Source organism: Petromyzon marinus, unplaced genomic scaffold, assembly GCF_048934315.1.
Source record: "Petromyzon marinus isolate PM22_M1 ecotype Great Lakes invasive population unplaced genomic scaffold, UKy_Petmar_22M1.pri1.0 PM_Scaffold_547, whole genome shotgun sequence".
In the NCBI taxonomy this organism is placed as follows: domain Eukaryota; kingdom Metazoa; phylum Chordata; class Hyperoartia; order Petromyzontiformes; family Petromyzontidae; genus Petromyzon; species Petromyzon marinus.
In genome coordinates, this window is record NW_027423554.1 from 17,480 (window position 1) to 42,725 (window position 25,246).

General features: G+C 49.1%; 1 protein-coding gene across 1 annotated transcript in view; it reads right to left on the minus strand.

Moving 5' to 3' along the window:
- Positions 1–25,246, minus strand: part of LOC116958315 (uncharacterized) — a gene marked incomplete at its 3' end in the record, with an annotated part of 45,514 nt that overhangs the window by 15,290 nt on the left and 4,978 nt on the right. Inside the window, exons 2-7 of the mRNA XM_076064616.1 lie at positions 15,030–15,094; positions 11,696–12,359; positions 11,104–11,532; positions 9,745–10,507; positions 9,415–9,425; positions 8,417–8,650 (exon numbers count right to left, since the gene is read on the minus strand). Coding sequence (XP_075920731.1) covers positions 8,417–8,650; positions 9,415–9,425; positions 9,745–10,507; positions 11,104–11,532; positions 11,696–12,359; positions 15,030–15,094 — 2,166 coding nt within the window. The remainder of the gene's footprint in view (positions 1–8,416; positions 8,651–9,414; positions 9,426–9,744; positions 10,508–11,103; positions 11,533–11,695; positions 12,360–15,029; positions 15,095–25,246) is intronic.

Sequence of the window (25,246 nt, forward strand, 5' to 3'; positions counted from 1 at the left end):
CAGGTAGTAGTAGTATCAGGTAGTAATAGTAGTATCAGGTAGTAGTAGTATCAGGTAGTAGTAGTAGTAGTATCAGGTAGTAGTAGTAGTAGTATTGTCACGTAGTATCAGGATGTATCAGGACGTAGCGGGAGGCAGTTCTCACGTTGGCAGGATGAGAGGCTCTGGTCTGGGCTGGCCCCTGGACTACAGGCACAGTAGTATCAGGTAGTAGTAGTATCAGGTAGTAGTAGTATCAGGTAGTAGTAGTATCAGGTAGTAGTAGTATCAGGTAGTAGTAGTAGTATCAGGTAGTAGTAGTATTGTCACGTAGTATCAGGATGTATCAGGACATAGCGGGAGGCAGTTCTCACGTTGGCAGGATGAGAGGCTCTGGTCTGGGCTGGCCCCTGGACTACAGGCACAGTAGTATCAGGTAGTAGTAGTATCAGGTAGTAGTAGTATCAGGATGTAGTAGTAGAATCAGGTAGTAGTAGTATCAGGTAGTAGTAGTATCAGGTAGTAGCAGTATCAGGTAGTAGTAGTATCAGGATGTAGTAGTAGAATCAGGTAGTAGTAGTATCAGGTAGTAGTAGTATCAGGTAGTAGCAGTATCAGGTAGTAGTAGTATCAGGATGTAGTAGTAGAATCAGGTAGTAGTAGTATCAGGTAGTAGTAGTATCAGGTAGTAGTAGTATTGTCACGTAGTATCAGGCTGTATCAGGTAGTAGCGGGAGGCAGTTCTCACGTTGGCAGGATGAGAGGCTCTGGTCTGGGCTGGCCCCTGGACTACAGGCACAGTAGTATCAGGTAGTAGTAGTATCAGGTAGTAGTAGTATCAGGTAGTAGTAGTAGTATCAGGTAGTAGTAGTATCAGGTAGTAGTAGTATCAGGTAGTAGTAGTAGTATCAGGTAGTAGTAGTATCAGGTAGTAGTAGTATCAGGTAGTAGTAGTATCAGGTAGTAGTAGTATCAGGTAGTAGTAGTAGTATCAGGTAGTAGTAGTATCAGGTAGTAGTATTGTCACGTAGTATCAGGCTGTATCAGGAAGTAGCGGGAGGCAGTTCTCACGTTGGCAGGATGAGAGGCTCTGGTCTGGGCTGGCCCCTGGACTACAGGCACAGTAGTATCAGGTAGTAGTAGTATCAGGTAGTAGTAGTATCAGGTAGTAGTAGTAGTATTATCACGTAGTATCAGGCTGTATCAGGACGTAGCGGGAGGCAGTTCTCACGTTGGCAGGATGAGAGGCACTGGTCTGGGCTGGCCCCTGGACTACAGGCACAGTAGTATCAGGTAGTAGTAGTAGTATCAGGTAGTAGTAGTATCAGGTAGTAGTAGTATCAGGTAGTAGTAGTATCAGGTAGTAGTATCAGGTAGTAGTAGTATCAGGTAGTAGTAGTATCAGGTAGTAGTAGTATCAGGTAGTAGTAGTATCAGGTAGTAGTAGTATCAGGTAGTAGTATCAGGTAGTAGTAGTATCAGGTAGTAGTATTATCAGGTAGTAGTAGTATCAGGCTGTATCAGGTAGTAGTAGTATCAAGTAGTAGTAGTAGTATCAGTCTGTATCAGGTAGTAGTAGTATCAAGTAGTAGTAGTATCAGTCTGTATCAGGTAGTAGTAGTATCAGTCTGTATCAGGTAGTAGTAGTAGTAGTATCAGGCTGTATCAGGTAGTAGTAGTATCAGGTAGTAGTAGTAGTATTAGGTAGTAGTAGTATCAGGGAGTAGTAGTAGTATCAGGTAGTAGTATCAGGTAGTAACTGTATCAGGTAGTAGTAGTATCAGGTAGTAGTAGTAGTAGTATCAGGATGTATCAGGAAATAGTAGTATCAGGTAGTAGTAGTATCAGGTAGTAGTAGTGGTAGTAGTAGTATCAGGTAGTAGTAGTATCAGGTAGTATTAGTATCAGGTAGTAGTAGTATCAGGTAGTAGTAGTAGTAGTATCAGGTAGTAGTAGTATCAGGTAGTAGTAGTGGTAGTAGTAGTAATAGTATCAGGTAGTAGTAGTATCAGGTAGTAGTATCAGGTAGTAGTAGTAGTAGTATCAGGATGTATCAGGAAATAGTAGTATCAGGTAGTAGTAGTAGTATCAGGTAGTAGTAGTAGTATCAGGTAGTAGCAGTATCAGGTAGTAGTAGTAGTATCAGGTAGTAGTAGTATCAGGTAGTAGTAGTATCAGGTAGTAGTAGTAGTAGTATCAGGTAGTAGTAGTATCAGGATGTATCAGGAAATAGTAGTATCAGGTAGTAGTAGTATCAGGTAGTAGTAGTAGTATCAGGTAGTAGTAGTAGTATCAGGTAGTAGCAGTATCAGGTAGTAGTAGTAGTATCAGGTAGTAGTAGTATCAGGTAGTAGTAGTATCAGGTAGTAGTAGTATCAGGATGTAGTAGTAGTAGTATCAGGTAGTAGTAGTATCAGGATGTATCAGGAAATAGTAGTATCAGGTAGTAGTAGTATCAGGTAGTAGTAGTATCAGGTAGTAGTAGTATCAGGTAGTAGTAGTAGTATCAGGTAGTAGTATCAGGTAGTAGTAGTATCAGGTAGTAGTAGTATCAGGTGGTAGTAGTATCAGGTAGTAGTAGTATCAGGTAGCAGTAGTATCAGGTAGTAGTAGTAGTATCAGGTAGTAGTAGTATCAGGTAGTAGTAGTATCAGGTAGTAGTAGTATCAGGTAGTAGTAGTAGTATCAGGTAGTAGTAGTAGTATCAAGTAGCAGTAGTAGTATCAGGTAGTAGTAGTATCAGATAGCAGTAGTATTGTCACGTAGTATCAGGTAGTAGTAGTATCAGGTAGTAGTAGTATCAGGTAGTAGTAGTAGTATCAAGTAGTAGTAGTATCAGGTAGTAGTAGTATCAGGTAGTAGTAGTATCAGGTAGTAGTAGTAGTATTGTCACGTAGTATCAGGCTGTATCAGGACGTAGCGGGAGGCAGTTCTCACGTTGGCAGGATGAGAGGCTCTGGTCTGGGCTGGCCCCTGGACTACAGGCACAGTAGTATCAGGTAGTAGTAGTATCAGGTAGTAGTAGTAGTATCAGGTAGTAGTAGTAGTATCAGGTAGTAGTAGTATCAGGTAGTAGTAGTAGTATCAGGTAGTAGTAGTAGTATCAGGTAGTAGTATCAGGTAGTAGTAGTATCAGGTAGTAGTAGTATCAGGTAGTAGTAGTATTATCACGTAGTATCAGGATGTATCAGGAAGTAGCGGGAGGCAGTGCTCACGTTGGGAGGATGAGAGGCTCTGGTCTGGGCTGGCGCCTGGACTACAGGCACAGTAGTATCAGGTAGTAGTAGTAGTAGTAGTATCAGGTAGTAGTAGTATCAGGTAGTAGTAGTAGTATCAGATAGTAGTAGTATTGTCACGTAGTATCAGGATGTATCAGGACGTAGCGGGAGGCAGTTCTCACGTTGGCAGGATGAGAGGCTCTGGTCTGGGCTGGCACCTGGACTACAGGCACAGTAGTATCAGGTAGTAGTAGTATCAGGTAGTAGTAGTATCAGGTAGTAGTAGTATCAGGTAGTAGTAGTATCAGGTAGCAGTAGTATTGTCACGTAGTATCAGGCTGTATCAGGACGTAGCGGGAGGCAGTTCTCACGTTGGCAGGATGAGAGGCTCTGGTCTGGGCTGGCCCCTGGACTACAGGCACAGTAGTATCAGGTAGTAGTAGTATCAGGTAGTAGTAGTATCAGGTAGTAGTAGTATCAGGTAGTAGTAGTATCAGGTAGTAGTAGTATCAGGTAGTAGTAGTATCAGGTAGTAGTAGTATCAGGTAGTAGTAGTATCAGGTAGTAGTAGTATCAGGTAGTAGTAGTAGTATCAGGTAGTAGTAGTATCAGGTAGTAGTAGTATCAGGTAGTAGTAGTATCAGGTAGTAGTAGTATCAGGTAGTAGTAGTATCAGGTAGTAGTAGTAGTATTGTCACGTAGTATCAGGATGTATCAGGACGTAGCTGGAGGCAGTTCTCACGTTGGCAGGATGAGAGGCTCTGGTCTGGGCTGGCCCCTGGACTGCAGGCACAGTAGTATCAGGTAGTAGTAGTAGTATCAGGTAGTAGTAGTATCAGGTAGTAGTAGTATCAGGTAGTAGTAGTATTATCACGTAGTATCAGGATGTATCAGGACGTAGCGGGAGGCAGTGCTCACGTTGGGAGGATGAGAGGCTCTGGTCTGGGCTGGCGCCTGGACTACAGGCACAGTAGTATCAGGTAGTAGTAGTAGTAGTATCAGGTAGTAGTAGTATCAGGTAGTAGTATCAGATAGTAGTAGTATTGTCACGTAGTATCAGGATGTATCAGGACGTAGCGGGAGGCAGTTCTCACGTTGGCAGGATGAGAGGCTCTGGTCTGGGCTGGCCCCTGGACTACAGGCACAGTAGTATCAGGTAGTAGTAGTATCAGGTAGTAGTAGTATCAGGTAGTAGTAGTAGTATCAGGTAGTAGTAGTATCAGGTAGCAGTAGTATTGTCACGTAGTATCAGGCTGTATCAGGACGTAGCGGGAGGCAGTTCTCACGTTGGCAGGATGAGAGGCTCTGGTCTGGGCTGGCCCCTGGACTACAGGCACAGTAGTATCAGGTAGTAGTAGTATCAGGTAGTAGTAGTATCAGGTAGTAGTAGTATCAGGTAGTAGTAGTATCAGGTAGTAGTAGTATCAGGTAGTAGTAGTAGTATCAGGTAGTAGTAGTATCAGGTAGTAGTAGTAGTATCAGATAGTAGTAGTATTGTCACGTAGTATCAGGATGTATCAGGACGTAGCGGGAGGCAGTTCTCACGTTGGCAGGATGAGAGGCTCTGGTCTGGGCTGGCACCTGGACTACAGGCACAGTAGTATCAGGTAGTAGTAGTATCAGGTAGTAGTAGTATCAGGTAGTAGTAGTATCAGGTAGTAGTAGTATCAGGTAGCAGTAGTATTGTCACGTAGTATCAGGCTGTATCAGGACGTAGCGGGAGGCAGTTCTCACGTTGGCAGGATGAGAGGCTCTGGTCTGGGCTGGCCCCTGGACTACAGGCACAGTAGTATCAGGTAGTAGTAGTATCAGGTAGTAGTAGTATCAGGTAGTAGTAGTATCAGGTAGTAGTAGTATCAGGTAGTAGTAGTATCAGGTAGTAGTAGTATCAGGTAGTAGTAGTATCAGGTAGTAGTAGTATCAGGTAGTAGTAGTAGTATCAGGTAGTAGTAGTATCAGGTAGTAGTAGTATCAGGTAGTAGTAGTATCAGGTAGTAGTAGTATCAGGTAGTAGTAGTATCAGGTAGTAGTAGTAGTATTGTCACGTAGTATCAGGATGTATCAGGACGTAGCTGGAGGCAGTTCTCACGTTGGCAGGATGAGAGGCTCTGGTCTGGGCTGGCCCCTGGACTGCAGGCACAGTAGTATCAGGTAGTAGTAGTAGTATCAGGTAGTAGTAGTATCAGGTAGTAGTAGTATCAGGTAGTAGTAGTATTATCACGTAGTATCAGGATGTATCAGGAAGTAGCGGGAGGCAGTGCTCACGTTGGGAGGATGAGAGGCTCTGGTCTGGGCTGGCGCCTGGACTACAGGCACAGTAGTATCAGGTAGTAGTAGTAGTAGTATCAGGTAGTAGTAGTATCAGGTAGTAGTAGTAGTATCAGATAGTAGTAGTATTGTCACGTAGTATCAGGATGTATCAGGACGTAGCGGGAGGCAGTTCTCACGTTGGCAGGATGAGAGGCTCTGGTCTGGGCTGGCCCCTGGACTACAGGCACAGTAGTATCAGGTAGTAGTAGTATCAGGTAGTAGTAGTATCAGGTAGTAGTAGTAGTAGTATCAGGTAGTAGTAGTATCAGGTAGCAGTAGTATTGTCACGTAGTATCAGGCTGTATCAGGACGTAGCGGGAGGCAGTTCTCACGTTGGCAGGATGAGAGGCTCTGGTCTGGGCTGGCCCCTGGACTACAGGCACAGTAGTATCAGGTAGTAGTAGTATCAGGTAGTAGTAGTATCAGGTAGTAGTAGTATCAGGTAGTAGTAGTATCAGGTAGTAGTAGTATCAGGTAGTAGTAGTATCAGGTAGTAGTAGTAGTATCAGGTAGTAGTAGTAGTATCAGGTAGTAGTAGTATCAGGTAGCAGTAGTATTGTCACGTAGTATCAGGCTGTATCAGGACGTAGCGGGAGGCAGTTCTCACGTTGGCAGGATGAGAGGCTCTGGTCTGGGCTGGCCCCTGGACTACAGGCACAGTAGTATCAGGTAGTAGTAGTATCAGGTAGTAGTAGTATCAGGTAGTAGTAGTATCAGGTAGTAGTAGTAGTATCAGGTAGTAGTAGTAGTATCAGGTAGTAGTAGTATCAGGTAGTAGTAGTATTATCACGTAGTATCAGGCTGTATCAGGACGTAGCGGGAGGCAGTTCTCACGTTGGCAGGATGAGAGGCTCTGGTCTGGGCTGGCCCCTGGACTGCAGGCACAGTAGTATCAGGTAGTAGTAGTATCAGGCTGTAGTAGTATCAGGTAGTAGTAGTAGTAGTAGTATCAGGTAGTAGTATCAGGTAGTAGTAGTATCAGGTAGTAGTATTGTCACGTAGTATCAGGCTGTATCAGGACGTAGCGGGAGGCAGTTCTCACGTTGACAGGATGAGAGGCTCTGGTCTGGGCTGGCCCCTGGACTGCAGGCACAGTAGTATCAGGTAGTAGTAGTATCAGGTAGTAGTAGTATCAGGTAGTAGTAGTATTATCACGTAGTATCAGGCTGTATCAGGACGTAGCGGGAGGCAGTTCTCACGTTGGCAGGATGAGAGGCTCTGGTCTGGGCTGGCCCCTGGACTACAGGCACAGTAGTATCAGGTAGTAGTAGTATCAGGTAGTAGTAGTATCAGGTAGTAGTAGTATCAGGTAGTAGTAGTATCAGGTAGTAGTAGTAGTATCAGGTAGTAGTAGTAGTAGTATCACGTAGTATCAGGCTGTATCAGGACGTAGCGGGAGGCAGTTCTCACGTTGGCAGGATGAGAGGCTCTGGTCTGGGCTGGCCCCTGGACTACAGGCACAGTAGTATCAGGTAGTAGTAGTAGTATCAGGTAGTAGTAGTAGTAGTATCAGGTAGTAGTAGTATCAGGTAGTAGTAGTAGTATCAGGCTGTAGTAGTATCAGGTAGTAGTAGTATCAGGTAGTAGTAGTATCAGGTAGTAGTAGTATCAGGTAGTAGTAGTAGTATCAGGTAGTAGTAGTATCAGGTAGCAGTAGTATTGTCACGTAGTATCAGGCTGTATCAGGACGTAGCGGGAGGCAGTTCTCACGTTGGCAGGATGAGAGGCTCTGGTCTGGGCTGGCCCCTGGACTACAGGCACAGTAGTATCAGGTAGTAGTAGTATCAGGTAGTAGTAGTATCAGGTAGTAGTAGTATCAGGTAGTAGTAGTAGTATCAGGTAGTAGTAGTAGTATCAGGTAGTAGTAGTATCAGGTAGTAGTAGTATTATCACGTAGTATCAGGCTGTATCAGGACGTAGCGGGAGGCAGTTCTCACGTTGGCAGGATGAGAGGCTCTGGTCTGGGCTGGCCCCTGGACTGCAGGCACAGTAGTATCAGGTAGTAGTAGTATCAGGTGGTAGTAGTATCAGGTAGTAGTAGTATCAGGTAGTAGTAGTATCAGGTAGTAGTAGTATCAGGTAGTAGTAGTATCAGGTAGTAGTAGTATCAGGTAGTAGTAGTAGTATTGTCACGTAGTATCAGGATGTATCAGGACGTAGCTGGAGGCAGTTCTCACGTTGGCAGGATGAGAGGCTCTGGTCTGGGCTGGCCCCTGGACTGCAGGCACAGTAGTATCAGGTAGTAGTAGTATCAGGCTGTAGTAGTATCAGGTAGTAGTAGTAGTAGTATCAGGTAGTAGTAGTATCAGGTAGTAGTAGTATCAGGTAGTAGTATTATCACGTAGTATCAGGATGTATCAGGACGTAGCTGGAGGCAGTTCTCACGTTGGCAGGATGAGAGGCTCTGGTCTGGGCTGGCCCCTGGACTGCAGGCACAGTAGTATCAGGTAGTAGTAGTATCAGGTAGTAGTAGTAGTAGTATCAGGTAGTAGTAGTAGTATCAGGTAGTAGTAGTATCAGGTAGTAGTAGTATTATTATCACGTAGTATCAGGCTGTATCAGGACGTAGCGGGAGGCAGTTCTCACGTTGGCAGGATGAGAGGCTCTGGTCTGGGCTGGCCCCTGGGCTGCAGGCACAGTAGTATCAGGTAGTAGTAGTAGTATCAGGTAGTAGTAGTATCAGGTAGTAGTAGTAGTAGTATCACGTAGTATCAGGCTGTATCAGGACGTAGCGGGAGGCAGTTCTCACGTTGGCAGGATGAGAGGCTCTGGTCTGGGCTGGCCCCTGGGCTGCAGGCACAGTAGTATCAGGTAGTAGTAGTATCAGGTAGTAGTAGTATCAGGTAGTAGTAGTAGTAGTATCACGTAGTATCAGGCTGTATCAGGACGTAGCGGGAGGCAGTTCTCACGTTGGCAGGATGAGAGGCTCTGGTCTGGGCTGGCCCCTGGGCTGCAGGCACAGCGACCGGGCCCCACCGGGCCGCTCCAAGCCCCCTCGGGAGTGCAGCGACGAAGCACCGGGCCCCACTCCTCGGCCAGTCGCACGCACGAACCACGCACCAGGGAGCCACCGCCGCCACCGGCGCCGGCGCCGGTGGCGGCGCCGGGGACGCCGCCGGGGACACCGGCACCAGGAGCACCGCCTGCACCAACAACAACAACAACGCAGCTCCAGCACCAGCACCATCATCGTCTACACCACCACCACCTACACCACCACTGACACCACCGCCACCTACACCACCAGCACATACACCACCACCTACCTACACCACCAGCACATACACCACCATCACCTACACCACCAGCACATACACCACCACCTACACCACCACCACCGCCAGGAGCACCGCCTGCACCAACAACAACAACAACAACGCAGCTCCAGCACCAGCAGCACCATCACCGTCTACACCACCAGCACATACACCACCACCTACACCACCCCCGACACCACCTATACCACCACCACCTACACCACCACCACCACCTACACCACCACTTACACCACCATCTACACCAACATCTACACCACCACCTACACCACCATCACATACACCACCACCTACACCACCACCACCGCCAGGAGCACCGCCTGCACCAACAACAACAACAACAACGCAGCACCACCAGCAGCATCATCATCGTCTACACCACAACCACCTACACCACCAGCACCTACACCACCATCACCTACACCACCGCCACCTACACCACGACTTACACCACCACCGACACCACCGCCACCAACACCACCTACACCACCGCCACCTACACCGCCACCGACACCACCGCCACCTACACCGCCACCGACACCACCTATACCTACACCACCACCACCTACACCGCCACCGACACCACCATCTACACCACCACCTACACCACCACCACCTACACCGCCACCTACACCACCACCTCCTACACCGCCACATACACCGCCACATACACCGCCACATACACCGCCACCTACACCGCCACCTACACCACCAGCACCATCATCGTCAATACCACCACCTACACCACCTCCACCACACACCTACACCACCTACACCATCATCCACACCACCAGCACCATCTACACCACCACCACCAGCAGCACCACCTATACCACCAGCACCATCATCGCCTATACCACCTACACCACCTACACCACCACCACCAGCAGTACCAACTCCACCTGGGCAGTGATTTGTGAGGAAGTCAATTTGGTAGTACAGAGTCTAGTAGAGAGTCTAGCACGTGGTCTAGCACGTGGTCTAGTACAGGATCTAGCACAGGGTCTAGCACAGGATCTAGCACAGGGTCTAGCACAGGGTCTAGCACAGGGTCTAGTACAGGGTCTAGCACAGGATCTAGCACAGGGTCTAGCACAGGGTCTAGCACAGGGTCTAGTACAGGGTCTAGCACGTGGTCTAGCACAGGGTCTAGCACAGGGTCTAGCACAGGGTCTAGCACGTGGTCTAGCACGTGGTCTAGTACAGGGTCTAGCACAGGGTCTAGCACGTGGTCTAGCACGTGGTCTAGTACAGGATCTAGCACAGGGTCTAGCACAGGGTCTAGCACAGGGTCTAGCACAGGGTCTAGTACAGGGTCTAGCACGTGGTCTAGCACGTGGTCTAGTACAGGGTCTAGTACAGGGTCTAGCACAGGGTCTAGCACAGGGTTTAGCACGTGGTCTAGTACAGGGTCTAGCACAGGGTCTAGCACAGGGTCTAGTACAGGGTCTAGCACAGGGTCTAGCACAGGGTCTAGCACGTGGTCTAGTACAGGGTCTAGTACAGGGTTTAGCACGTGGTCTAGTACAGGGTCTAGCACAGGGTTTAGCACGTGGTCTAGTACAGGGTCTAGCACAGGGTCTAGCACAGGGTCTAGTACAGGGTCTAGCACAGGGTCTAGCACAGGGTCTAGCACGTGGTCTAGTACAGGGTCTAGTACAGGGTTTAGCACGTGGTCTAGTACAGGGTCTAGTACAGGGTCTAGCACAGGGTCTAGCACAGGGTCTAGTCCAATCAAGGAGGGAGGTAGATAAGGAGTGAGTGAGTGAGTGAGTGGGTGAGTGAGTGAGTGGGTGAGTGAGTGAGTGAGTGGGTGAGTGAGTGAGTGAGTGGGTGAGTGAGTGAGTGGGTGAGTGAGTGAGTGAGTGGGTGAGTGAGTGAGTGAGTGGGTGAGTGAGTGAGTGAGTGGGTGAGTGAGTGAGTGGGTGAGTGAGTGAGTGAGCGAGTGACTCTCGTCTCGACCAAGACGCCTCCAGGCGCGAGCCCCCGACTGGACGGACGCCGGACCGAGTCGCCCGCCCGGCGTCGCCCGCCGGCTCCTCCGGCTCCCTCACCGGCGCCCCTCTCCTCTACCGGCACCGCCTTCTCCTCCTCCTGCCGGTCCTCACCATCCTCCTCCTCCTCCTCCTCCTGCTCCTCCTCCACCACCACCACCACCGCCTCCTCCTCCTCCTGCGCCTCCTCCTCCTCCTCCTCCTCCGCCATGCCAGCGCCACCACCGCCTCTCACTCCTCGCACCGGGCCCCTCCGCCGGCCCGCTGGGCCACCGCCGCCGCCGCCGGCTCCGGCTCCGGCTCCGGCTCCGGCTCCGGCGGCCCAGCCGGCCGGCGTCTCGGGGAAGACGGCGAGCCAGCGCGCCGACCTCGGGCACTTGCGCTGGAGCACGCGGACGGCCACCACGGCCGCGCAGGCGCCGCGGTCCAGGAAGGCCAGCCGGAAGGCCGGCCTCGACAGGCCGCTGTAGCCGAGCACGCGGCGGGCGAGGCGAGGCGAGCCCGCCGACTCCGCCCGGCGTCTCTCGCGCCGAGGCGGCGGCCGCGGCCGCGGCCGCGGCCGCGGCGGCGGCCCTCCCGGCGGGCCTTGACCAGCCGTGCCTAAGGCCCCTCCACCGCCCTTGAAGGCCGCGGCGGCCGGGGAGGCCAGGCCGAAGGCCTCGCCGGCGTCCGCGTCGGAGGAGCTGCTGGCGGGCTCGGAGACGCGGAGGGTGCCGATCTTGATGAGCGGGAACGGAGAGGAACGCCAGTTGGTGTCTGTGGGCGGGGGTGGGGTGGGGGGGTGGGGGTGGGGGGGGGTGTGGGGGGGGGTGGGGGGGAGCGTCAGGGGGGTGGGCGGGGGAGGCCGGCGACCTACGCCGACGGCTTGCCGGATCGCCCGCCGGCGACGAGGCGAGACCCCGCCGACGAGTCGCCTCACCTCTCGGCGACGGCCCGGCCGCCACCCCGCCTCCGCCGCCTCCTCTGCCTCCGCCGCCTCCGCCGCCTCCTCCGCCGCCTCTGCCTCCGCCTCCGCCGCCTCCGCCGCCTCCGCCGCCTCCTCTGCCTCCGCCGCCTCCGCCGCCTCCTCCGCCGCCTCCGCCGCCTCCTCCGCCGCCTCCGCCGCCTCCGTCGTCGTCCACCGCCTCCACCGCCTCCTCCTCCTCCTCCTCCTCCTCCCGGACGAACACGGCAAGCGCCTCCTGGCAGCCGGAGCCGGCGCCGGGGATGGTGGCGCAGTCGCGCACCGTGAAGCGCACGTCCACGAGCACCCGGCGGGCGCCCCTGCGGCGGATCACCGGCGTCACCAGCCAGTTCTCCTGCGCCGCCGCCTCCGCCGCCTCCGCCGCCTCCGCCGCCTCCTCCGCCGATGGTGCCGGTGCCTCACGGGCCACGCCGTCCCCGCCTCCGGCTTCTCCGCCACCGCCGCCAGCCGCCGCCGCCGCCGGCCGGTGTTTGCCCGAGCCCGGCGGGGGAGATGGCGAGGAGGAGCCCGTGCCGGGAGGGGAAGCCGGCGGCCCGGTGGGTGGACCGGCGAAGACGTTGCAGACCTGGTAGGTGCGCACCATGTTGAGGTGCTCATCGTAGCCGCTCACCTCCTCCCACTGGGGCGGAGCGGGGCGTGGTGGGGGGGAAAAGGTGAGGAGTGAGTCTGTGGGTCTCTGTGTGGTGAGTCTGTGGGTCTCTGTGTGGTGAGTCTGTGGGTCTCTGTGTGGTGAGTCTGTGGGTCTCTCTGTGTGGTGAGTCTGTGGGTCTCTGTGTGGTGAGTCTGTGGGTTTCTCTGTGTGTGGTGAGTCTGTGGGTCTTTGTGTGTGGTGAGTCTGTGGGTCTCTGTGTGTAGTGAGTCTGTGGGTCTCTGTGTGGTGAGTCTGTGGGTCTCTCTGTGTGGTGAGTCTGTGGGTCTCTGTGTGGTGAGACTGTGGGTCTTTGTGTGTGGTGAGTCTGTGGGTCTCTGTGTGGCGAGTCTGTGGGTCTCTGTGTGGTGAGTCTGTGGGTCTCTGTGTGGTGAGTCTGTGGGTCTCTGTGTGGTGAGTCTGTGGGTCTCTGTGTGGTGAGTCTATGGGTCTCTGTATGGTGAGTCTATGGGTCTCTGTGTGGTGAGTCTATGGGTCTCTGTGTGGTGAGTCTGTGGGTCTCTGTGTGGTGAGTCTGTGGGTCTCTGTGTGGTGAGTCTATGGGTCTCTGTGTGGTGAGTCTATGGGTCTCTGTGTGGTGAGTCTGTGGGTCTCTGTGTGTGGTGAGTCTGTGGGTCTCTGTGTGGTGAGTCTATGGGTCTCTGTGTGGGTCTCTGTGTGGTGAGTCTGTGGGTGTCCGTGTGTAGTGAGTCTGTGGGTCTCTGTGTGGTGAGTCTGTGGGTCTCTGTGTGGTGAGTCTGTGGGTCTCTGTGTGGTGAGTCTGTGGGTCTCTGTGTGGTGAGTTTGTGGGTCTCTGTGTGGTGAGTCTGTGGGTCTCTGTGTGGTGAGTCTGTGGGTCTCTGTGTGGTCAGTCTGTGGGTCTCTGTGTGGTGAGTCTGTGGGTCTCTGTGTGGTGAGTCTGTGGGTCTCTGTGTGGTGTGGGTCTCTGTGTGGTGAGTCTATGGGTCTCTGTATGGTGAGTCTGTGGGTCTCTGGTGAGTCTGTGGGTCTCTGTGTGGTGAGTCTGTGGGTCTCTGTGTGGTGAGTCTGTAGATGAGTCTGTGGGTCTCTGTGTGGTGAGTCTGTGGGTCTCTGTGTGGTGAGTCTGTGGGTCTCTGTGTGGTGAGTCTGTGGGTCTCTGTGTGGTGAGTCTGTGGGTCTCTGTGTGTAGTGAGTCTGTGGGTCTCTGTGTGGTGAGTCTGTGGGTCTCTGTGTGTAGTGAGTCTGTGGGTCTCTGTGTGGTGAGTCCGTGGGTCTCTGTGTGGTGAGTCTGTGGGTCTTTGTGTGTGGTGAGTCTGTGGGTCTCTGTGTGGTGAGTCTGTGGGTCTCTGTGTGGTGAGTTTGTGGGTCTCTGTGTGGTGAGTCTGTGGGTCTCTGTGTGGTGAGTCTGTGGGTCTCTGTGTGGTCAGTCTGTGGGTCTCTGTGTGGTGAGTCTGTGGGTCTCTGTGTGGTGAGTCTGTGGGTCTCTGTGTGGTGTGGGTCTCTGTGTGGTGAGTCTATGGGTCTCTGTATGGTGAGTCTGTGGGTCTCTGGTGAGTCTGTGGGTCTCTGTGTGGTGAGTCTGTGGGTCTCTGTGTGGTGAGTCTGTAGATGAGTCTGTGGGTCTCTGTGTGGTGAGTCTGTGGGTCTCTGTGTGGTGAGTCTGTGGGTCTCTGTGTGGTGAGTCTGTGGGTCTCTGTGTGGTGAGTCTGTGGGTCTCGGTGTGGTGAGTCTGTGGGTCTCTGTGTGGTGAGTCTGTGGGTCTCTGTGTGGTGAGTCTGTAGATGAGTCTGTGGGTCTCTGTGTGGTGAGTTTGTGGGTCTCTGTGTGGTGAGTCTGTGGGTTTCTGTGTGGTGAGTCTGTGGGTCTCTGTGTGGTGAGTCTGTGGGTTTCTGTGTGGTGAGTCTGTGGGTCTCTGTGTGGTGAGTCTGTGGGTCTCTGTGTGGTGAGTCTGTGGGTCTCTGTGTGGTGAGTCTATGGGTCTCTGTGTGGTGTGGGTCTCTGTGTGGTGAGTCTATGGGTCTCTGTGTGGTGAGTCTGTGGGTCTCTGGTGAGTCTGTGGGTCTCTGTGTGGTGAGTCTGTGGGTCTCTGTGTGGTGAGTCTGTGGGTCTCTGTAGGTGAGTCTGTGGGTCTCTGTGTGGTGAGTCTGTGGGTCTCTGTGTGGTGAGTCTGTGGGTCTCTGTGTGGTGAGTCTGTGTGTCTCTGTGTGATGAGTCTGTGGGTCTCTGTGTGGTGAGTCTGTGGGTCTCTGTGTGGTGAGTCTGTGGGTCTCTGTGTGGTGAGTCTGTAGATGAGTCTGTGGGTCTCTGTGTGGTGAGTTTGTGGGTCTCTGTGTGGTGAATCTGTGGGTCTCTGTGTGGTGAGTCTGTGGGTCTCTGTGTGGTGAGTCTGTGGGTCTCAGTGTGGTGAGTCTGTGGGTCTCTGTGTGGTGAGTCTGTGGGTCTCTGTGTGGTGAGTCTGTGGGTCTCTGTGTGGTGAGTCTGTGGGTCTCTGTGTGGTGAGTCTGTGGGTCTCTGTGTGGTGGGTCTCTGTGTGGTAAGTCTGTGTGGTGAGTCTGTGGGTCTCTGTGTGGTGAGTCTGTGGGTCTCTGTGTGGTGAGTCTGTGGGTCTCTGTGTGGTGAGTCTGTGGGTCTCTGTAGGTGAGTCTATGAGTCTCTGTGTGGTGAGTCTGTGGGTCTCACCCCAGTGTCTGGGTCTGTGATCCATCCTAGTTCGGAGAGTTCCTGAGTGCTGTCCAGAAGGGTCTCTGCGAAACATCATCGTCATTAACGTCATCATCATCATCATTAACAACATTATCATTGACATCAACATCATTACCATTGACATCATAATCATTAACATCATCATCATAATTAACATCATAATTAACATCATCATTGACATCATCATCATTAACAACATCATAATTTACATCATCATCATTAACATCATCATTTGCATAATCATCATTAACATCATCATCATTAACAACATCATCATTGACATCATCATCAATATCATTATTAACATCATCATTAAAATAAATAATCATCATCACCATTAACATCATCATCATTAACAACATCATCATCATTAACAACATCATCATCATTAACATCATCATTAACATCATCATCATTAACATTAACATCATCATCATTAACATTAACATCATCATCATTAACATCATCATTAACATTATCATTGACATCATCATCAACATCATTATTAACATCATCATTAAAATAAATACTCATCATCACCATTAACATCATCATCATTAACAACATCATTATCATCATCATCAACATCATCATCCTTAACATTAACATCATCATCATTAACATCATCATTAACATTAACATCATCATTGACATAATCATCAACATTATTATTAACATCATCATTAAAATAAATAATCATCATCACCATTAACATCATCATCATCATTAACATCATTAACATCATTATTGAATTACATGGTGTGTTCCATCCAACGTGAGCTTACAGCCAAACCTGAGACTCACTCACACCTGAGACTCACTCACACCTGAGACTCACTCACACCTGAGACTCACACCTGAGACTCTCACCTGAGACTCACTCACACCTGAGACTCACACCTGAGACTCACACCTGAGACTCACTCACACCTGAGACTCACTCACACCTGAGACCCACACCTGAGACTCACACCTGAGACTCACTCACACCTGAGACTCACTCACACCTGAGACTCACACCTGAGACTCACACCTGAGACTCACTCACACCTGAGACTCACACCTGAGACTCACACCTGAGACTCACACCTGAGACTCACACCTGAGACTCACTCACACCTGAGACTCACGCCTGAGACTCACACCTGAGACTCACTCACACCTGAGACTCACTCACACCTGAGACTCACACCTGAGACTCACACCTGAGACTCACACCTGAGACTCACTCACAGCTGAGACTCACACCTGAGACTCACACCTGAGACTCACACCTGAGACTCACTCACACCTGAGACTCACACCTGAGACTCACACCTGAGGCTCACACCTGAGACCCACTCACACCTGAGACTCACTCACACCTGAGACTCACACCTGAGACTCACTCACACCTGAGACTCACACCTGAGACACACTCACACCTGAGACTCACTCACACCTGAGACTCACACCTGAGACTCACACCTGAGACTCACTCACACCTGAGACTCACTCACACCTGAGACTCACACCTGAGACTCACACCTGAGACTCACACCTGAGGCTCACTCACACCTGAGACTCACTCACACCTGAGACTCACACCTGAGACTCACACCTGAGACTCACTCACACCTGAGACTCACACCTGAGACTCACACCTGAGACTCACACCTGAGACTCACTCACACCTGAGACTCACTCACACCTGAGACTCACTCACACCTGAGACTCACTCACACCTGAGACTCACACCTGAGACTCACTCCTGAGACTCACTCACACCTGAGACTCACACCTGCGACTCACTCACACCTGAGACTCACTCACACCTGAGACTCACACCTGAGACTCACTCACACCTGAGACTCACACCTGAGACTCACACCTGAGACTCACTCACACCTGAGACTCACACCTGAGACTCACTCACAGCTGAGACTCACACCTGAGACTCACTCACAACTGAGACTCACACCTGAGACTCACTCACAGCTGAGACTCACACCTGAGACTCACTCACAACTGAGACTCACACCTGAGACTCACTCACACCTGCGACTCACTCACACCTGAGACTCACACCTGCGACTCACTCACACCTGAGACTCACTCACACCTGAGACTCACACCTGAGACTCACTCACACCTGAGACTCACTCACACCTGAGACTCACACCTGAGACTCACACCTGAGACTCACACCTGAGACTCACTCACACCTGAGACTCACTCACACCTGAGACTCACTCACACCTGAGACTCACACCTGAGACTCACACCTGAGACTCACACCTGAGACTCACTCACACCTGAGACTCACTCACACCTGAGACTCACTCACACCTGAGACTCTCACCTGAGACTCACACCTGAGACTCACACCTGAGACTCACTCACACCTGAGGCTCACTCACACCTGAGACTCACTCCTGAGACTCACTCCTGAGACTCACACCTGAGACTCACTCACACCTGAGACTCACACCTGAGACTCACTCACACCTGAGACTCACTCACACCTGAGACTCACACCTGAGACTCACACCTGAGACTCACTCACACCTGAGACTCACTCACACCTGAGACTCACACCTGAGACTCACACCTGAGACTCACTCACACCTGCGACTCACTCACACCTGAGACTCACTCACACCTGAGACTCACACCTGAGACTCACTCACACCTGAGACTCACACCTGAGACTCACACCTGAGACTCACACCTGAGACTCACACCTGAGACTCACCCACACCTGAGACTCACACCTGAGACTCACACCTGAGACTCACTCACACCTGAGACTCACTCACACCTGAGACTCACACCTGAGACTCACACCTGCGACTCACTCACACCTGCGACTCACTCACACCTGAGACTCACTCACACCTGAGACTCACACCTGAGACTCACACCTGAGACTCACACCTGAGACTCACTCCTGAGACTCACACCTGAGACTCACACCTGAGACTCACACCTGAGACTCACTCACATCTGAGACTCACACCTGAGACTCACACCTGAGACTCACTCACACCTGAGACTCACATTACAAGCCCATGGGCTGCACAAAAATCTAGCAGCCTCCTACCGTTGTTATTGAGCTAATCTGGCCCATGCCCTCCAATCACTCCAGACCAGGTGCCAGCATCATGACCAACTCGGGCATTGAAGTCACCCAACAAGATGACTCTATCCCGAGGGGCCACTTTAGCCAGCACCTGTGACAGGAGGTCATAGAAGGCATCTGACTCATCGGCCTTGCCTGCATCCCTCCACGGATGTTCGTCTTCGGTGGGGGCATAAGTAACCACGACCACCACTCCTCGCCTCCGGTTGATGGGAAGGCGAGCCCAAAGTAGCCCGGGGCTCACAGCTTCCCACACCTCACCGCCACGCTCCCACGCCCCCTTCATTCTTTTGTTCAAAAGAAGAGCCACACCCTGTTGTTTGGCAGTCTGCTGCCCCGAGTAGAGGACTGTCCACCCCTCACGGTGGCAGGAGCCAGAGCCGGTCCACAGGACCTCCGGAACGCCGCAGAGATCCAGGCGGTACCGGTCCAGCTCCCGACAGAGGAGTGGGCAGCCTCTCCTTCCGCATTGAGCGTTGGAACATTCCACGTGGCCACCCGCAGCGATGGGCTAGTGGGTGGGCGGGCGTGAAAGTGAGTGGTGGGTGGGTTTGTGAGGGTGAGTGGTGATTGGTGAGTGAGTGGGCTAGCGTTTTGAGGATGAGCCCCGAGGGTAAGGATTCAGTTTCCTGGCTCCGCCGAATGGAATTTTGGCCAGGAGACATCATAGACCGCCTGTCCCCCCGGGGCCTCCGGCACAAGCTTATTAGTTACATATTTTATTCGTGGTTTAGTGGTAAATTATTGAAGGTGGCGGTGTCACCAGCCCCTCGCACCCGTCCAGAGCCCCCGTTTGGCCCCTGTGGTGGTCACAGACGCCATGAAGGGAATGGCCAATCGGAATTGGCCCTCCCCCCCATCGGCACTGCCCATCGCAGCGTTTCCGCGCGGTGCCAATGAGGAGCTACGGGGGGGTTACATTTTGATGTAAAGCTTTCGTGCATGCAGGGATTCCTATTCTTGGTTCCTTCGGTAAAGTCACCACCACGTAGAAGGGAAACAATAAAATAATACAAAACAATACAATTATTGTAAAAACAATAAAATTATTATTCTTGGTTCTTCCGGTAAAGTCACCACGTAGAAGGGAAACAATAAAATAATAAAAATACAAAACAATAAAATTCTCACGACGTTTTCGACTGCAACACAAAGCAGCAATCATCATCAGGCGTGAAAACGACCACGTAGAAGGGAAACGATAAAATAATAAAAAATATAAAACAATAAAATTCTCACGATGTTAACGACTGCAACACAAAGCAGCAATCGTCATCAGGTGTGAAACCCACAGCAAGAAAATTTGAAAAAAGTGGCGGGTTTTTTTAACGTTAGCAACCACGGAGAGCGATTTGGCAGTTCGTTCAGATGGACGAGTCCATCTGTATTCTTAGTTTTTTCGGTAAAGTCACGTTGAAGAGAAACAACAAAATAACAAAATATATATAAAACAATAAAAAATTCTCACGACGTTTCGACCATAACTCAAACGGTCATTATCAGGTGTGTCGGTTTGCATAAATTTATTTTGAAAACGGCATATTTATTTATATATATAAAAATAACGTTTGCGTCACGCGCAACGATGGCAGTTTGCCAGGACTAGTCCATCTATTTTTTGAAAAGAGGAGGGGGGAGACGAAATTTGTTTTTATGTATGCTGTCTGAAAGGCACTGTAAGCGTGAACAATCAATCAAGAACTGAAATGATTTATCAAATCTTTCCAATGATTGCTAAGATAGAATCCATATTCTCGATTGAAATTGTCTCTGTGTTTGTATATGTGGATAGCCTCATGAACGAATCTCTCATGGAAGCCAGATGGCTTACAAAGAACCTCCGTCTTGGAAAAGTCAATGGCATGTGAGCCTACTGAATTAGAACAATGATCTGCTACGGCCGAGGTGTTGGTCCTACCGTGTTTAAGGTCTGCTTTATGTTCACGAATGCGGTCCGAGATATGGCGTTTGGTTTCTCCAATGTAACTACTACCACAGAGGCAACTTAGTTTGTAGACACCAGGGTATTGTATGTCCGGAATCACATCTTTTACAGACGGAACCAGATCACGGATTTTATGTAATGTGTTGAAACGGACCTGGATCTTGTGTTTATTCAAGATTTTGGAGATCTTTTTTTGTGATCCCAGCAATGTAGGGTAAAGTGATGGTTTTGAAAGGCTCCTCAAGAGGGTTCTTCTTCATGGTTTGAGTGATAGCTTTGCGGATTGTATAGTCGGAGTAACCATTAGCCCTAAGAGCTTGGTGTACGTGCTTGAGTTCACTGCTTATGTGTTCCTGGTCGGATATGCATTGGGCTCTATGATACAGAGTCTTGATGAGAGAATTCTTCTGTGATGGATGGTGGTGGGAATCCGGTTTCAGATAAGAATCCGTATGGGTAGCTTTCCTGTAGACAGAGTGGCTCATTGAACCATCAGGTCTCTTTTTAATTAGGACATCTAAAAAAGGTATCTTGCCATCTATTTCGACTTCCATGGTAAATCTGATGGCTGGGTGTATGGAATTGATGTGGTCGAAGAATTTGTCTAGAGCAGGCCGGCCATGTGGCCAGATGACAAAAGTGTCATCCACGTACCTCTTCCATAAGGTTGGGCGCAGAGTGGCAGTCTGGATGGCGTCAGTCTCAAATTTCTCCATGAAAATGTTAGCTATAACTGGAGAAAGGGGGGAGCCCATTGGGGTGCCCTCAGTTTGTTTGTAGAAAGTTCCATTCCAAGTGAAGTATGTATTGGTTAAACAGTGTCTCACCAGGGGGGGTACCTCAGTGTTTAGTCCTTGATGAACCAAGTCTTCAATGATTGCAATGGTGTCAGGTACAGGAACCTTGGTGAATAAGGAAACTACATCAAAACTGACAAGCAGGTCGTCTGGGGACAGGGAAATACCCTTGATTGTTGATACCAGGTGAGTAGAATTTTGTACCGTAGAGGTGGTCTTTCCAGTGAAAGGACGCAGGATTTCAGACAAAAAACGAGCTAGTTTGTAGGTGGGGGAGCTGATAGTAGAGACTATGGGACGAAGAGGTGTATCAACTTTATGTATTTTTGGTAAGCCGTATAATCTTGGTGGCCTGGCAGCAGAAGGTTTCAACGAAAACTGTTTAGATTGATCAATTAATGCGGTTGAATCAGAAATTATTTTGTTGGTTTGTGTGACGAGGCTGTTGGTGGGATCTCTTTTTATTTTTGTATAACTACCATCGTCGAGTAATTCTTTAATTTTGTTGTTGTATTCTATTTTATCCATGATAACAGTAGCATTGCCTTTGTCAGCTGAGAGAACTACAATATCATTCCTCTTTTTTAATTTATATAATTCAAAACGCTCATCTTTGCTGAGGTTGCTAGCTGGCATCTTAGCGTTTTTGAGGGTTGCAGCGATTTCAGATCTTGCTACGTCTGCAGCAAAGATGAGCGTTTTGAATTATATAAATTAAAAAAGAGGAATGATATTGTAGTTCTCTCAGCTGACAAAGGCAATGCTACTGTTATCATGGATAAAATAGAATACAACAACAAAATTAAAGAATTACTCGACGATGGTAGTTATACAAAAATAAAAAGAGATCCCACCAACAGCCTCGTCACACAAACCAACAAAATAATTTCTGATTCAACCGCATTAATTGATCAATCTAAACAGTTTTCGTTGAAACCTTCTGCTGCCAGGCCACCAAGATTATACGGCTTACCAAAAATACATAAAGTTGATACACCTCTTCGTCCCATAGTCTCTACTATCAGCTCCCCCACCTACAAACTAGCTCGTTTTTTGTCTGAAATCCTGCGTCCTTTCACTGGAAAGACCACCTCTACGGTACAAAATTCTACTCACCTGGTATCAACAATCAAGGGTATTTCCCTGTCCCCAGACGACCTGCTTGTCAGTTTTGATGTAGTTTCCTTATTCACCAAGGTTCCTGTACCTGACACCATTGCAATCATTGAAGACTTGGTTCATCAAGGACTAAACACTGAGGTACCCCCCCTGGTGAGACACTGTTTAACCAATACATACTTCACTTGGAATGGAACTTTCTACAAACAAACTGAGGGCACCCCAATGGGCTCCCCCCTTTCTCCAGTTATAGCTAACATTTTCATGGAGAAATTTGAGACTGACGCCATCCAGACTGCCACTCTGCGCCCAACCTTATGGAAGAGGTACGTGGATGACACTTTTGTCATCTGGCCACATGGCCGGCCTGCTCTAGACAAATTCTTCGACCACATCAATTCCATACACCCAGCCATCAGATTTACCATGGAAGTCGAAATAGATGGCAAGATACCTTTTTTAGATGTCCTAATTAAAAAGAGACCTGATGGTTCAATGAGCCACTCTGTCTACAGGAAAGCTACCCATACGGATTCTTATCTGAAACCGGATTCCCACCACCATCCATCACAGAAGAATTCTCTCATCAAGACTCTGTATCATAGAGCCCAATGCATATCCGACCAGGAACACATAAGCAGTGAACTCAAGCACGTACACCAAGCTCTTAGGGCTAATGGTTACTCCGACTATACAATCCGCAAAGCTATCACTCAAACCATGAAGAAGAACCCTCTTGAGGAGCCTTTCAAAACCATCACTTTACCCTACATTGCTGGGATCACAAAAAAGATCTCCAAAATCTTGAATAAACACAAGATCCAGGTCCGTTTCAACACATTACATAAAATCCGTGATCTGGTTCCGTCTGTAAAAGATGTGATTCCGGACATACAATACCCTGGTGTCTACAAACTAAGTTGCCTCTGTGGTAGTAGTTACATTGGAGAAACCAAACGCCATATCTCGGACCGCATTCGTGAACATAAAGCAGACCTTAAACACGGTAGGACCAACACCTCGGCCGTAGCAGATCATTGTTCTAATTCAGTAGGCTCACATGCCATTGACTTTTCCAAGACGGAGGTTCTTTGTAAGCCATCTGGCTTCCATGAGAGATTCGTTCATGAGGCTATCCACATATACAAACACAGAGACAATTTCAACCGAGAAGATGGATTCTATCTTAGCAATCATTGGAAAGATTTGATAAATCATTTCAGTTCTTGATTGATTGTTCACGCTTACAGTGCCTTTCAGACAGCATACATAAAAACAAATTTCGTCTCCCCCCTCCTCTTTTCAAAAAATAGATGGACTAGTCCTGGCAAACTGCCATCGTTGCGCGTGACGCAAACGTTATTTTTATATATATAAATAAATATGCCGTTTTCAAAATAAATTTATGCAAACCGACACACCTGATGATGACCGTTTGAGTTATGGTCGAAACGTCGTGAGAATTTTTTATTGTTTTATATATATTTTGTTATTTTGTTGTTTCTCTTCAACGTGACTTTACCGAAAAAACTAAGAATATGAATTACTGCAGTCACGAAAGCTTTAAATCAGAGTCCATCTGTGTTCGGAAAAGACAGAGGATCTCTTCAAGCCATCGGGCTACCATGAGAGATTCGTTCATGAGGCTATCCACATATACACAAACACGGAGACAATTTCAACCGAGAAGATGGATTCTGGGCTTAGCAATCATTGGAAGGATTTGATAAAACCATTTCGGGTCTTAATTGATTGTTCACGCTTACGGTTACCATGAGAGATTCGTTCATGAGGCGATCCACATATACAAACACGGAGACACTTTCAACCGAGAAGATGGATTCTGGGCTTAGCAATCATTGGAAGGATTTGATAAAACCATTTCGGGTCTTAATTGATTGTTCACGCTTACGGTTACCATGAGAGATTCGTTCATGAGGCTATCCACATATACAAACACGGAGACACTTTCAACCGAGAAGATGGATTCTGGGCTTAGCAATCATTGGAAGGATTTGATAAAACCATTTCGGGTCTTAATTGATTGTTCACGCTTACGGTTACCATGAGAGATTCGTTCATGAGGCGATCCACATATACAAACACGGAGACAATTTCAACAGAGAAGATGGATTCTGGGCTTAGCAATCATTGGAAGGATTTGATAAAACCATTTCGGGTCTTAATTGATTGTTCACGCTTACAGTTACCATGAGAGATTCGTTCATGAGGCTATCCACATATACACAAACACGGAGACAATTTCAACCGAGAAGATGGATTCTGGGCTTAGCAATCATTGGAAGGATTTGATAAAACCATTTCGGGTCTTAATTGATTGTTCACGCTTACGGTTACCATGAGAGATTCGTTCATGAGGCGATCCACATATACAAACACGGAGACAATTTCAACAGAGAAGATGGATTCTGGGCTTAGCAATCATTGGAAGGATTTGATAAAACCATTTCGGGTCTTAATTGATTGTTCACGCTTACAGTTACCATGAGAGATTCGTTCATGAGGCTATCCACATATACAAACACGGAGACAATTTCAAGCAAGAAAATGGATTCTGGGCTTAGCAATCATTGGAAGGATTTGATAAAACCATTTCGGGTCTTAATTGATTGTTCACGCTTACGGTTACCATGAGAGATTCGTTCATGAGGCTATCCACATATACAAACACGGAGACACTTTCAACCGAGAAGATGGATTCTGGGCTTAGCAATCATTGGAAGGATTTGATAAAACCATTTCGGGTCTTAATTGATTGTTCACGCTTACGGTTACCATGAGAGATTCGTTCATGAGGCGATCCACATATACAAACACGGAGACAATTTCAACAGAGAAGATGGATTCTGGGCTTAGCAATCATTGGAAGGATTTGATAAAACCATTTAGGGTCTTAATTGATTGTTCACTCTTACGGTTACCATGAGAGATTCGTTCATGAGGCTATCCACATATACACAAACACGGAGACAATTTCAACCGAGAAGATGGATTCTGGGCTTAGCAATCATTGGAAGGATTTGATAAAACCATTTAGGGTCTTAATTGATTGTTCACTCTTACGGTTACCATGAGAGATTCGTTCATGAGGCTATCCACATATACAAACGCGGAGACAATTTCAACCGAGAAGATGGATTCTGGGCTTAGCAATCATTGGAAGGATTTGATCAAACCATTTCGGGTCTTA